General features: G+C 46.8%; 1 protein-coding gene across 2 annotated transcripts; it reads left to right on the top strand.

Annotated features, from left to right (window-relative positions):
• Nucleotides 1-1,709: 1,709 nt before the first annotated feature.
• SDE2 (SDE2 telomere maintenance homolog) lies at nucleotides 1,710-14,753 on the top strand. 2 transcript variants are annotated; one of them, XM_025430671.3, is made up of 7 exons: nucleotides 1,710-2,003; nucleotides 8,167-8,284; nucleotides 9,872-9,983; nucleotides 10,321-10,490; nucleotides 11,628-11,742; nucleotides 13,381-13,885; nucleotides 14,419-14,753. In XM_025430671.3, the coding sequence occupies exons 1-7, from the start codon at nucleotides 1,884-1,886 to the stop codon at nucleotides 14,638-14,640; spliced, it is 1,362 nt and encodes a 453-aa protein (XP_025286456.1). In that variant the 5' UTR covers nucleotides 1,710-1,883; the 3' UTR covers nucleotides 14,641-14,753. The 2 variants fall into 2 exon arrangements, with proteins under 2 accessions (XP_025286456.1, XP_048968422.1); XM_049112465.1 differs by lacking the exon at nucleotides 1,710-2,003 and adding an exon at nucleotides 2,449-2,555.
• Nucleotides 14,754-15,021: the final 268 nt, after the last annotated feature.

The following is a 15,021-nucleotide window of genomic DNA, read 5'->3' on the forward strand; positions in this document are numbered from 1 at the left end:
AACATTGTCTGGAGCTGTCATTTCCTGGCAGTGAACAATTACTCCACATGGCCTCAGGACGTACTCACAGTGTCCTCCTGGCATCTGAACCAATCTTCAAAAAAGCAAAGGTAGGGCTAGAGTCAGTCTTTTGGAGAAGATGGGCAGGAACAGAGTGTGGCTTATTGGAAACAGCAAATACAGTCCCAGGAGCACAGCTAAGCTATTCTTCTAAAAGAGGAACTGGCCTCCACCCTCTCACCACCTACTGGTCCCAACCCTAATGTGTCTTCCTGTCCCTTCCCTGCCTACCACCGAGGAGGGGAAGGTGGCAGAAGTTGTCTGTTTTCATAGTCATGGACACAACTGTGTCTGCTGGACACCACTGTATACTCTCAGCCACCCAGTGAATCAGCTATGTTTCTAGATTTTTCTCTACTGATGTGTCCTTGGCCTGACTTTAGGGTTCTTAGTTTCCCAGCTATTTAAATGAATTTTGAAACCATCAATCCAAGTTGAATTCTGCATTTTTAGGATATAAAGTAGTTCTACGGCTGCGAAATAGATTTCTTCGGATGTACACTGGGAATAATTTGACCTAACTTAGTAATTCATCGCATGTCCAATTAATATTTTTTTGACTTCTACCCAGTGTACATCACGGTGCTATGGCTCAGTGTAAAAGTTTAAGAACGCCTTATATATTGCTTGCTCAGTAAATATCTATCTCTGACAATACAATGCTTAGTAACAAGTTATTTCCTATTTTAAATGGCAATGCCTGTTCAATACTTAGAATTTTTTTAATAACAGGGATTCAAATGCAACAGAGATAGCGAACGATTTCATCCGGACATGAGGCTTTAGGAGGATGAGACGCCAGGCTAATACTAAATGACGTTGACTTTCCTAACTGACAAGGACTAATTAAGGTACAAATCACCGAAGTAAAAATGTTGTGTGAAGCTCAACTGCTCTTTTGTCTGGTTTCTCGTAGGAGGGGAAGCCCTCAGCCCTTTGAAATAGCCATTAAAAACAAACAAACAAAACAACCCCAAGGAAGAAGAAATCGTGCATAAACAAAGAGGCCTGGGGCTGGGACCCCCGGAGGCGGCTCGCCCCGGGCCGAGGCGGACAGAGCCGGCGCGGGCTGCACAGGGTCGCCTGCAGGGCCTGCCTGCGCCCCGGGCACCGCGGCCCCCGCGCTCCGGGCAGCCCCCCGCCCCCGCACGGCGAGGGAAGCCCAGACCACCGTCCGAACCCCCCGCCTTCACAGGCCTTGGCATCCCAGGTAGGGGACGTGGCCTCTCCCCGGCCGAGTGCCGTCCCAGCGAGAACAGAGGCTGCGGGCCGGCGCCCCGCCCCCGCCCCAGGCCCCCTCCCCGGCGGGAGGAGGAAGCAGGCACTGCGCGCGGCCAGCAGAGACCAGGGAGGAGAAAAAGGAGGAGAGCCCCGGCGGCCGCTCGCGGGCCGGGCCTAGGAGGCCTCTCCGCGCTCGCGAGCGCCGCTCCTTCGAGCTCGCCCCTCCGCGACCCCAAGGTAACCGCGCGGGGCCAGGGACTCGGCGAGGCCACGGCCTTATCGCGCGCGGCCAGAACGCTCCCAAGCCGGCCCCGCGCCAGCCTTTTATCCGCGGTCCCCCGAGCCCCGCCCCAGCAGCGTTTCCTAGCAACGCCTCGCCCTCGCGCGGCGCTGCCTTATCGGCCGCCGCCAGCCCTTCCTGTTCCCCTCCCCCGCCTGCGCGGCGCGGGCACCCGGCTCACGTGACCGGCCCCAGGGGCGGGGAGAGGCGGGGCGAGCGGAAGCGGAGGGGCGGGGCGCGGAAGGCCTCGTGACGCCATCCAGACGCGCCGAGGGAGTGGCGGCGGCTGTCCCGGGAGCTCGAGGGCCGGGAGCTCGCCGAGATGGCGGAGGCCGCGCCGCTGGTGTGGGTTCGCGGCCCCGGCTTCGGGTGCAAGGCGGTGCGCTGTGCCTCGGCCCGGTGGTCCGCCCAAGAAGTGGTCCGCCGACACTGCCGGGATCAGGTGAGGTCGCGCTTCCTGGCGGGCGGGATGGGGTGAGGGGCCGGCCGGACGGGGCCGCGCCTCTCTCTCCCTGGGGGTTCTCCGTGTTTGAGTCTGAGGGCTCCCCAGCTTTGAGGGGCTTCACACTGATGCTGGGGCCTTGCTTGCTTTCGTGTCGGGGGTGGCGGAAGGGGCCGCAGCTCCGCGGCTCGCCGGTGCTCGGTCCCGCTCCGGGTGGGCGCACGGGGACCCTGGGCCCGCTGTCGGGTGACGTGTCGGGCTCCTCTCTCGTGTTCCGTGCATCCATCCCGGGCTTGTATGACGTGCATGTCGTCCACCGGTCAGCCCCGTTAGCTCCGACCTAGAGGAGCGTCTTCACACCCGGGCCTGGGCCGGAGGATGGCGGGTGGGGCGGGGGGCTCCTCCGGCTCAGGTCGGGGCCGAGCGCGCACACGCGCGTCCTGTCCTTTAGGTGTTTCCACGGATCATCTGAAGGCCACATGTGTCCGTACACGTTTCTGAAAACCTGCCGTGGACTCCCAGAGTTACCTGTGTGGTTGAGTGAAGTACCCAGTAAGCGAGCTTCCACCAGCCGTGAGACGTCACACCTGTTCGGTTATCTAAACAATTTGGTGGTCTCCCCGAACCTAATTTTAAATTTGGCACTTGACCTACTAGTCTGTTTTTCTTTATAACCTCACTTTATCCGTGTTTCTCCAGGCTCGCTTTTCTGCTTGTTATTTATAGGCTTACAACATGTTAACACTGCACTTTAAGCCGAATCTTTATTTGGACCGGTTCCACGAAAAAGCAACCCGTCTTTGCAAATATGTTTTTCAGCTTCCCCATGTGTGTTTCCACACTACAGTGGAGTCTAAAAACTGTCAGAACTGTTTTTGACCATCTGGGTAGGGGAAATATTTTACAAAGGAGATGGATTTTAATATCTCTGAAAATAAGCTTTTATCTCAAGGACTGTTGGTCCAAAATGACCAGAAAAAAATAGGATCTTAATGATGAGAAGTATTGGGAAAAAATATTTAATTTTTTTGTTGTTGTTGTTCATCATGAGAGTAACAGAGAGAGGCAGAGACATAGGCACAGGGAGAAGCAGGTTCCCTTCAGGGAGCCTGATGTAGACTTCATCCCAGGACTCTGGGATCACGACCTGAGCCAGAGGCAGATGCTCAACCGCTGAGCCACCCAGGTGCCCCAGAAAAATATAATTTTAAAATACAAGGAAGAAATATAAATGGATGCTTCAGTCAGGTGCTCAAGAGATAGGACCATAACATATGTGAACAGAAACAAGAAATTTACAAAAGGGTATCCTGTGAGATACTGGAAGAAATTAAAATAGCTCAAGTTCACAACAATCTTTTTTTAATTTTTTATTTATTTATGATAGTCACAGAGAGAGAAAGAGAGAGAGAGAGAGAGAGAGAGGCAGAGACACAGGCAGAGGGAGAAGCAGGCTCCATGCACCGGGAGTCCGACGTGGGATTCGATCCCAGGTCTCCAGGATCGCGCCCTGGGCCAAAGGCAGGCGCTAAACCGCTGCGCCACCCAGGGATCCCACAACATTCTTTTTAAAACAAAATTATACTGATGGTATGAGGTCAGTGTTGTGTCCACTGAAAAAGTATAAATCTGCCCTGCTGTTCTTCAGGCTAGGATAAAAGACACAAATAGAGCCAACTGCCAAGTTAATAGGAAACAGTATTTCTCTTGAGATGGTGCAGTTGTAAAATGTTACAATGACTCTCTTGGAAGTGTGCTGCTTTCTGATTCACTAAGAAACATTGATCTGGAAAATTACAGACTACAAGGGTCTTTGCTGTTTGAAATTTTTTTTTTTTAATTTTTATTTATTTATGATAGTCACAGAGAGAGAGAGAGAGGCAGAGACACAGGCAGAGGGAGAAGCAGGCTCCATGCGCCGGGAGCCCGACGTGGGATTCGATCCCGGGTCTCCAGGATCGCGCCCTGGGCCAAAGGCAGGCGCCAAACCGCTGCGCCACCCAGGGATCCCTGCTGTTTGAAATTTTATCGGTGAAGATTAAGCATCCTGCTCTTGCCTTGAGACTAAGTCACTTTTTTTTTTTTTTTTTTAAGATTTTATTTATTTATTCATGCGAGACAGAGACACAGGCAGAGGGAGAAGCAGGGTCCATGCAGGGAGCCCGACATGGGACTACATCCCGGGTCTCCAGGATCACACCCTGGGCTGAAGGCAGCACTAAACTGCTGAGCCACCAGGGCTGCCCTCTAAGTCACTTTGATACAGAGACAGCATGCTTGATTTCCAGCCCAGGTGCAGAGAGTCAGATTAGGAGTTTCTGAACACAACATTCCACGTTTATCTTAACTTTGTGGTTTCTAAGGAAACGGGGGTCTGGATCCAATCTGCTTCATAGTCTAGACCTGATGTTGCCCCTTTTACATAGCTCTGCTTTGTTTTGAGCCCCTCAAAACCACTTTCGTTTAAATTTCACATAAACCTCCACCCTTGCCTCAAATCCTATACTAATTGTTTTTTGTTGGTGCTGAGACACTGCACTATTCCTCTTGTCTGCAGTCCCCCCCCCCCCCGCCCCTCCCTTGTTGCATTGAGCCAGTAAATTTGACTTTGGTGAACTATACATTTATCTCTGGTGGCCTTGAGTTGATTGGGCTAAGATTAGCACAATACTTCGTGCTTGAAGTACTTTATAACACACAAATGGTGAAAGACCCTTAAGTTGATTCTAAATTTTCTTTGTCCTTTTTTTCTGCTAGTGATTATTGATAAGAATCTTAACAAATAGAAAGTGAAATTTTGTTGATCAGTTGTCTTGTTTAATAAGTAGTTCTGTTTGGAAACCAAGTACGGTGTATATAATTTTTCTGCCTTCACATTAATGTCTTTTAAAGTTATTTAGAAAAAAAAGTTGTTTAGAATGTTAGAAATACTTACCTGCTAGATAGAAAATAAGAGAAACTAAGGTTGCTTTTCATTCATAAACATAAAACAAACAGGTATATTACATATCTCATTTAATCTTGTATAATTCTTAAAAGTGGACAATGTTTTACAGATAATAGACCTTCCTGTTAATTGCATGTAGGCTGAGCTCTTCTCTCCTGCTAGCATGTTTGCCTGGGAAAACTCTAGTCAAGTTAAATCTACCTGTCCACCCCCCCCACCCCCCACCCCCGCCATGCAGGCAGTGACTGTGCTAGGGAAACCAATCACACAAATCAGTTTGACCGTAAATTTACAAACACCGACCTTCGTAATGCTTGGCCCTTCTACTCTGTAGTCCCAGGCCAGGGTGGGCTTCCACTGGGTAGAAGGACTGCTGAGAATATTGATCCCTGCAGCATTTGCACAGCTGGGCAGAATCTGGGGGTGCTGCAGCAGCTTTGTTCATTTCCCTGTGTCACCTTGATTGTCTTCTGTACACCACGGCGTGGAAAGATTAGGAAGTAGTGCCAAGGTTCATTGCTCTCACTCTCCTGTGTGACTCTTTGATCTCTTCTCTCTTAAAATCTCTGGTGCTTCTCCCATCTCCAGGCCCATACTTTATATTTGGTGCAGTCAAGAGACAGAGTCCTTATCCTCACACCAGTGCCCTACCTCGTTGTCATACATTTGGCCCTCTCTTCGTCCATTACTGTGGATAACCAGTCATTACAGAGGAGTTGCGATTAGCTTCTGCTTTGCACTGTACCCTGTCTCCTTGACCATATTTAGCATCAGTTCTATGTCCTCTGCACTTCTCAGTGCCTTCCCTTTCTCCTGGATCATTCCCACCGGTGTGCACACTTGAGCCCACATTCCTTCCAGATGTCGCCTCCTTTTCTCTTTTTTTTTTTTTTTAAGTTTTTTTATAGAAAATATCCTTGAACAGAAAACTTCTCTAGAGCCCACTCCAGTCAGGCTTTTGTTCCCGTCACTCCAGCAGACCACCTCCTGTCATGCATGTCAGCATCTTCTGTGTTCTCATACCCGATCGTTGGTTTCCAGGCCTCCTCTCTCTTGGCCTGTCAGCATCTTTGGGCACACCTGGACATTGGCATACTTTGCTCACTGTGTCCACACGTCACCCTCAGTTCTCTTCCACCTCATTAACCTCCCTTCCAGTTTCTCCTGCTACTTTCTGCCCGTCTCCTGAGCTCTGAATCAAGGATTGGCTGGAGTTGAGTGTTTGATCTTCATTCCAGTGTCTCTTCCGTCATGCAGGACGTATCCTTCATTTTCAGGGCTGTGAGTACCATCTTCCAAATGTAAAGCTCCAGCCCAGACCTTGTCCCCAAACTGCAGACTTGTGTACCCATCAGGTTACTCAGCATCTTCATGTGGCTATTAGACCACTCAAAGGAACACATCCTAAATGAGACTGGTACCCGAAAGGTGCTTCTCACTCTTAACAAATGGCAACTCTATTTCCCCTTCTCTCATTGCTCTGTGGCTCTCACTGCCCACCTCCAGAGCCTTAGGGCCCCCCCACTCTGTTCTTCATCCCCTTTTGCCACTACCCCGATACAGATGGCTTTCCTTGCTCACCTGGGTTGTCACAGTAGCCGATGTCACTGATGTTTCTGCTTCTATAGTTTTATTTCCAATTTAGCAGCTAGAGTGATCCTTTAAAAATATAACTCTACTCTCAATCTGTTCCAGACTCTGCAGTGGCTTTTTTCAGAGTGAAGCCTGAAGTTCTTATAGTGGCTTTTCAGGCCTTCTTATTCCCCTTTGGCAGACTTCTTCCAGCCATGTTGGTGGTGTTACAGTTCCATGAATACTCTTGGCTTGTCTCTGCTGCCTTGCTTTGCATTTGTTTTGCCTCTGAAATGCTCTTCCCCCAGAGAGCCATGTGGCTTGTTCTCTCCCTTTTGTAAATTCTCTGCTAAAATGTCTCTTGATCAGAGAGGCTTTTCTTGACTAACAGTATATGTAAGATAGATTACTGGCGTACCCATCCACATCTGGTGTCCCCTTTACCGTGCTTATCACCACTGGCCATTGTATATCATTCACTTATTCTTTCCCTGTCTTTCCCCAGTAGAATGGAAGCTCTGTGAGCAGGGTCTTTATTCACTGGATTATTCATTACAGTATTACAGTGCTTGAAAAGTACCTGGCAAATAGTAGGGACTTCATTAATATTTGTTGAATGAATGGACGGGTCCTGTTGAAACAGCCATGTGATATGGTTCAGAACGAATGTTCATTGTGTCTACTTCGGAAAGATGGCAGTTGTGCGTTTCTCCTTTCTGTTAGTGTGTAGATCTCATTCCTGATATTATAGGTTAATTGTGTATCTCTCAAGTTCCATATAACTTTGGAGAATACTCTTCCATTGTCTTTTTTACAGCATCAGAAACTTGTTTAGAAAGACTTAGTTTTTTTTTTTTTTTTAAGATTTTATTTATTTATTCATGAGAATACACAGAGAGGAGAGAAAGAGAGTCAGAGACACAGGCAGAGGGAGAAGCAGGCTCCATGCAGGGAACACGACGTGGGACTCGATTTCGGGTCTCCAGGATCAGGCCCTGGGCCGAAGGCGGTGCCAAACTGCTGAGCCACCTGGGCTGCCCAAGACTTAGGTTTTATATCTTATATTCATCATTTGATCTGAGAAAATTTGAAATACGCAGATGGGGCTTCTGCTGTAACTCAGGAACATGGGCAGAAAAGTACTGCTGCCAGCTGACCCTCCACCTGTTAAAGCTTATATATAGGGGTACAAAGATCATACCGTCGTCTCCTTCCCTCCCCCTGCTCGTCCTTACCTATACTTTTCAGAAGGTGTATTGTCACTTTTAAACTTGTGCAACGTGATATTACTTGTTTTAAAAAAAAAAAAACGAGAGAAAAAGGGACTTGCAGAGTTACTGGGTCTGAACCCTGTCTAATTTTCTACCTTGACTCTGTTTACCTGTCAGAGGAGAAGAGAGCAGTTCTTAATTTTTGCCCAAAAGACAAAAAATTCTTGTGCGCATCATGATGAGGTGTTAGAAAAAAAGTCATACCCTGAATAAATCCTCTGACATGACTTTTTTTTTCTTTGGGTATTCAGTTTAACAAATACTAATGGAACACATGCTGTCTGCTTATAACTGGAGTAATAAAGACATGATAGGCAAGGCTCCTGCAGGAAGCTTGTGTCGTCTCATTTAAAAATTCCAACCTTGTCTCTAGGCTGTTCCAGTGGAATGCTTTTTTGTGAAGTGCAATGGATCACTCGTTGATGCCAATGACAGAGTGCAGCATGGCGCGGTTTATAGTTTGGAACCCAGGCTCTTCGGTGGAAAAGGAGGTAGGACGCGCATATTTGTGGCTGCCATATATTACAGTTGCAGTGTCTAGCTCTATGGAGGAAATTAACGCACTTCTGGGCCTCTGGAGTATGCCATTCTTATTTTGCCTTATGAAATCCTTTCTTTACTTTCCTAGTTCTGAGTACTTTCTTTTATTCTTTTTGAGGAATATATTGTCTGATTATAATTTCTGCCTTCAGAAGCAGGATAGCTCTTAGGCAGCTAGGTTCTAAAACTTTGGGGGAAGATTAGATGAAGAAAAACGATCATTATTCTGTCCAGCTTGTGGAAGAAAGAGTGTTAAAACAATTAAATCTTCTTCTGCTTTTAGCAAGATTTTGTCTGGTCATTGTAGTTCCCAGAGAGGACTAAAGCCAGCCTGTGGAATACAGCCATTTATAGATTAGGGTAGGTTAAGATCCTTGTTACATGAACACTATTCTCTAAGAATAGAGAAGAGAAACTAAAAGAGCAAACACAGGGGATCCCTGGGTGGCGCAGTGGTTTAGCGCCTGCCTTTGGCCCAGGGCATGATCCTGGAGACCTGGGATTGAATCCCACGTCGGGCTCCCGGTGCATGGAGCCTGCTTCTCCCTCTGCCTGTGTCTCTGCCTCTCTCTCTCTCTCTCTCTGTGCGACTATCATAAATAAAAAAATAAAAAAATAAATAAAAGAGCAAACACTGAATATGGGCAGTCCTGGGTATTTCTCCTGATGCACTAATGTGTCATCCCAAAGCTTTCTCAGAATTCACAGTGACTTGATTTGGTGTTCAGAGAACTGGCATCGCACATTATAATCATCCTCTTGTTTGAAATTCTGTCAATAAGAAGAAAGCTTATTAGCGAGGGACAACTTAAAATTGCTTTTGCTTTGAAACTCACTGCAAAATCTCACCATAAAAAGATTTTTTTTAAGTTATTAATCTTGGAATCTCTGGCATTGAGTTAAACCCTTTAAGATATCCCAGTGGTGTAGAGACAGTATTTCAGAAGTATAAGGGAGAGCAAAATGCATGAGGTTGAATCAGGTTTATCATTTTTTTTTTAAGATTTTATTTATTTATTCATGAGAGAGAAAGGCAGAGACATAGGCAGAGGGAGAAGCAGGCTCCCTGCAGATTGCCTAATGCAGGACTCGATCCTAGGACCCCGGGATCCTGACCTGAGCCAAAGGCAGACGCTCAACCACTGAACCACCCCGGCGCCCCTGGTTTATCAGTACTTGTACCTTTGATACCTGCGTAGAATCTTGATGTCCCTTTCTTTAAAAAAAAAAAAAAGAAAGAAAAGAAAAAAAAGATTTTTTTTTAAGATTTATTTATTTTAGAGACAGTGTGCATGCACAAGCACAGAGAAGGGGAGAGGGCGAGGGAGAGGGAAATTTTAGACTTCTCTTGGAGCCCAATGAGCGGCTTGATCTCGAGACCCTGAACCAAAACCAAGAGTCAGATGCTTAACCAACTGAGCCACCCAGTCTCCCCAAAGAGATTTTTAATCTTGAGGTATAATAGCATTTCCACAAATTTGATATTTATCAATCCTTGAACCCTTTTTAAACTGTTTTCTCCAAATTTATTTGCCCAGGGTTTGGATCTATGCTCCGTGCACTTGGTGCTCAGATTGAGAAGACAACCAATCGAGAAGCTTGCCGGGACCTCAGTGGAAGGAGGCTACGAGATGTCAACCATGAAAAAGCGTAAGCTGCCCACTGTTAATTTCTTCAAAGACAACAACACACTTTGCTGACAGTGGTGATTGTACACAGGCCATGCATATTGAAATGTGGACTTAAAAGATTAGCGCTCTAGCTCATTGTTATCGGCCTTAGCTCTCTCTGTAGTTTAATAATTCCTGTCGGGTTTTAGGGGTCCGTCACAGGGCGCCTATGTTAAGTGTGTCTCACCTTTCTGAAGGAATATCACAGTATGTGCAGGACAATGTGGATTCATCCAGGGTGTGGGAGGGGAACTCCTCACATATAAACAAGCATGTGTGTGATACGTCTGGTCAGTTCCGTGTCTCTCCTGTCCTAGGATGGCTGAGTGGGTGAAACAGCAAGCTGAGCGAGAGGCTGAGAAGGAGCAGAAGCGCTTGGAGCGCCTGCAGCGGAAGCTTGCAGAGCCCAGGCCCTGCTTTACCAGCCGGGCGTACCAGCAGCAATGCCATGAGATGGCTGAACGCTTGGAGGACTCTGTCCTCAAAGGTGAGAGTGACGGTTCCTTGCTGAAGCTACATTGTTGCTCGCTGCATACAAAAGGTACTCCTGGAGTCTCGGGTTACAGACCTCTGAGGAGTGGATGAAAGTCGTGGAACCTCTCCCCTCAGTAATAAACAATATGAGGGCACCCAAGTGGCTTAGTCAGTTGAGCGTCTGACTCTTGGTTTCTGCTCAGGTCATGATCTCAGACTCTGTGCTCAGGGAGTCGGCTTGTTCCTCTCCCTCTGCTCTGCCTCCTGTGTGCACCTGTGCGTGCTCTCTAAAATAAAATTTTCAAAATAATAATAAACAGTATGCCTTATATCCCAGGAAAGAAAGAGCACACACTCACACAGAATGTGATGTATTCGACTCCTGAATTCTAGGGGTGCACAGGCAGGTGAGAACACTTGTGCTAGGTGTTGCCAAGCCTGCAGGAAGTGTTTACACCTCAACATATTTGCATCTAGTTTCAGGTCCATTTTTTTTTTTTTAGGTCCATTTTAAAAAAATGGTTTTTATTTAATTAAATAATTAATTAATTTTAAAAAGGTTTTATTTATTCATGAAAGACACGGGGCAGAGACATACGCAGAGGGAGAAGCAGGCTCCCCATGGGGGCCCGATGCAGGACTCGATCCCAGGACCCCAGGATCATGCCCTGGGCCAAAGGCAGACGCACAACCACTGAGCCACCCAGGCATCCCTAAATGATTTTTAATGAGAATGATTGTTATTAATTTTTATTTAATTTTTATTTAGCATTATGCTAGAGCTCTTGTGGATTCAGTTGAATAATAAGGAATCCTTTCAATCAGAGGTTATGATGTAATAATACACAAGTAGCGAGTACAAAGGGATGGACCATCTGGTTTGGGGAGGCCAGGTATGCACCCGTCAGTCTCAGAGCTACAGATTGGGTATTGGTATTCTCAAAACCTGGTTCCAGAGCCAGAATGCTCATTACTTTGAATCTGTGTAAAATGAAGTTGAATCTCATCTTAGCCATTTTAAATTTTGGTATGTTAAGAAATTTAGAACTGGAGCTTTAGATTGCAATGCAGCTACATTTGTAATCCATACAGTTTATGTCTTTAATCATACCTTCTATGGCGTAACTGAGTTGTGAAAATTTCTGGTTAGGCATGCAGGCTGCCTCCAGCAAGATGGTGTCGGCAGAGACTGGTGAGAGTCGGAAAAGACCCAACAAATCAAAAGCAGACAGAGGAGCCAGAGCAGGGAAAAGGAAGTGCTTTTGGTAAGTGTGCTTCCTTTTCATTCCAAAGAGATTTATGTGCACCGGCACGCTTCCTCTTGCCTATCTGGTGTAAACACTTTTTAAAGTAAGGTTTGATGGGAGCTCAGAAATTTCCAGAGTGCTTTAGTTCTCAGTTCTCCATAGCTGTCACACTGTACACACTACTACTGGTTTCTGCCTTGAGTGCCAGGAATGGAATCCAAAGGATGGTTTTTTTCTTACAGTGAAAGATCACAGAAAAATCACTTTATCCTTGAATTACTCTCTAGTGTTGAAGGATTTAACTTTCAGAATTTCTAGGTAGAGCCATGGCTGCACTTTTCACTTTCCAGATCGTTTTGTCTTTCTCCATGGTTTTTCACAGTTGTTACTGAGGTCTGCGGCCACGGCTAGACCTCTCTCTGACCACTTTTGTACTTGCAGCTGAGAAGCACAATGGCGCCTTTTCTTGGCCATCATTCTGGTAGCGCTCCCGCCCTTCCCACTTGGTTCTCCGGTTACTAGCTCAGTTCCCTTGGGCCAAGTTCTAGAAAATGACCTCCAGATGGATCTTGCTTTCTTGCTGGCCTCTGCTTTGGGACAGAGAAATAATTAATTAAAGATCCTGTAACTGAGAGTCTAGCATAGAATCTTGAAATAGGAAGTAAGTGTTCTTGAGAGAAAAGGTAGTTGGATTGCGTGAGGTTGGGAGAGAGTTAAGTCAGGTTTATTGAGATGTAATTTATGTGCATTAAAATTCATACTTTCTCATTGAAGAGCTCTGTGAGTTTTGAGAAAGTCACATAACCACCATTAAAATCAAGATACTGAATTTTTCCATTTCACTAACAGTTGCACCTTTGCAGTTAATTCCTGTTCCCCTGCCCCGGCATGCTCTGATACTACTGTGCTATGTGATCTGATGGTTTTGTGTTTTCCAGAATGTCCGACAGCCCTTTGTGTCTGGAGTCTCTCCGCGCAATGCTTTTGAAATCCGTGGCTAGTATTATGTCTCAGTGCTTTTGTTCCTTTCTGTTCACAAGTATCATAGTGTCTGTTTATCCATCTCCTGTTGATAGTTTGGGTAGTTTCCCATTTGGGGTAATTGTGAACGAAAAAGGATTTTAACGGTTTGTTATTTTAGCTACATTTCTAACAGTTGAGATTTGTACAAGATAGGAAAAAGAGCTTTAGGCAATATCAGTTTTATTTGAAGAGAGTCACAACCCCTGGGGTCCCCAGGTGGCTCAGTTAATTGAACGTCTGCCTTCGGCTCAGGTCATCATCTCAAGGTTCTGATACCTAGCCCCCCGTGGGGTTCCCTGCTTGGCAGGGAGCCTACCTTTCCCTTTTCCCCTCCCCCTGCTTGTGCTTTTTTTTCTCTCTCTCTTTCTCAAATAAATAAATAAAATCTTAAAAATAAGAGAGATTCACATCTTTATACAGGAGTCCCTGTTGGATCTTTGGGATGATTGGTTCCAAGCTCACTGAATTTCTTCTCCCCATTTATACCTCTGAATATCTTTTCCTAAAAATTAGCTCCTTTCCACCTCAAATGAGCAGATACTCTGATGCTGACACAGTCCGTTCCCAAGACAAACCCTGACTGTTCAGCATAGAGGCAGTGGAGTGGTGTTAAGCCTGTGTCGCTTCTGGCAGGTTGGGCATGGATGGACTGCAGACGGCAGAGGAGTCCAGCTCAGAGACCTCGGATGATGATGGGGAAGAAGCTCCTAGTACTTCGGGAATGAGCCCGCAGGCTCTAGACGGCGGCCGCGATGACATGGAGCTGGCAGCCGGGTCCTCCCACCACTGTCCAGGGGCAAGTGTGCCGAGTGCAGCCTCTCAGTCCCCGGAGCCACCGCCGACCCCAGGGACAGGCTCTGGGCATGCTGTCTCCGCAGGCAGGTGTGCTAGGTTGGGGCAGAGCTCTGCTGAGGGTCGTGTGGATGAGACGATGGCCGTGGAAACGGAGAAAAGCCAGGAGGAGAGGGGGACAGAAGGTGAAGAGCCCAAGGAAGATGAGGCCGCAGGCCCTGGAGCGACTGGGGAGCTAAAGCAGTTGGAGATGGCTGGCAGGGACAGAGCTGCGGAGGCTGCGCCTGGAGAGGGCAGGGAAAGCGCCCCCCTTGCCAGCCTGGAGGGAAGCCAGTCAGGAAGCACAGTAAGTAGTTTGGGGGTCCATGTCCAGAGCCAGGCAGCTTAATGGCTATAGTTCCTCAGTGAGTCCTTAACCCAAAAACGTGCTTTCCCCATCAGCTCCCGAGTGGGCTGGTTTGTTTAATAACCAGAAGTACAGACAAGGGTGAAGCTTGCCTTACCCCCCAAAAGTCCTTTCGTTTTTTTCCTTTTAAACTTTGAAATGTATGTCATTTTTTGCCTCTAGGTGGCAGCTTTGGTTCCATATTTTATCAGTTCTAAGCCACACATTGATCACGTTTTAATATCTGAATTGGGGTGGATATCCGTAAGAGCTTAATGGGTGTGGTTTACCCACTGAGCAGGGAGCCCGACACAGGGCTCGATCCCAGGACCTGGGGATCATGATTGAGCCAAGGCAGATGCTTTACTGCCTGAGCCTCCCAGGAACTGAAAATTCCTTGTCAGATGGAATGTAGTTGACAGCTAAGGAAAGTCTTCAAGAGGAAGAGCCTGTTTTGAATATTTTCTTTTTTTTTTTTTTTTCCCCTCTCTCAGGATCCCGGTCAGGACACGATTGATCTGCTGGCATTCAGCTCTGTAGCTGAGATGGAGGCACTGGGTTTGGACAGGCTCAAGTGTGAACTGATGGCCCTGGGACTGAAATGTGGGGGCACCCTGCAGGAGCGGGCAGCGAGACTCTTCTCTGTCAGGGGACTGACAAGGGAACAGATTGACCCTGCTCTGTTCGCCAAGCCTTTGAAGGGGAAGAAGAAATGAGTTTCGTCGGAGCTGGTTTCCTATGTGTTTATAGTCTAGCATTTGTAGCCTGCATAATGTTGACTCTTGGCCATTATTCAGCTGATATTAAAGCTGACTTTTTAATGACCCAATTCTGACTTTTTCATTATTGTATTTATGGAGTTAATGTGTGAAACCATCTGGGCCTGCAGTTTTCTTTGTGGGATGTTTTTTTTTAATAACAGATTTAATTTAATAAATATAGGTGTATTCAGATTTTTGCTTTCGTCATGTGCGATTTAGGGAAGTTATACAGTTGCCCCTTGAACATCACCAGTTAGAACAACTGGTTAGCAGGAGTCCACTTACCTGGATTTTTTTTTTTTGTTTTCAAGAAATACAGTATGGTACTGTCAGTGT

The sequence above is a fragment of the Canis lupus genome, chromosome 7 (assembly GCF_003254725.2).
Source record: "Canis lupus dingo isolate Sandy chromosome 7, ASM325472v2, whole genome shotgun sequence".
NCBI classification, from domain to species: domain Eukaryota; kingdom Metazoa; phylum Chordata; class Mammalia; order Carnivora; family Canidae; genus Canis; species Canis lupus.

Coding starts and splice junctions, on each gene's coding strand:
- SDE2 (XM_025430671.3), top strand. CDS start 1,884: ATGGCGGAGGCCGCGCCGCTGGTGTGGGTTCGCGGCCCCGGCTTCGGG. Junction 2,004..8,166: donor GCCGACACTGCCGGGATCAG/GTGAGGTCGCGC, acceptor CCTTGTCTCTAG/GCTGTTCCAGTGGAATGCTT. Junction 11,743..13,380: donor GGGAAAAGGAAGTGCTTTTG/GTAAGTGTGCTT, acceptor CGCTTCTGGCAG/GTTGGGCATGGATGGACTGC.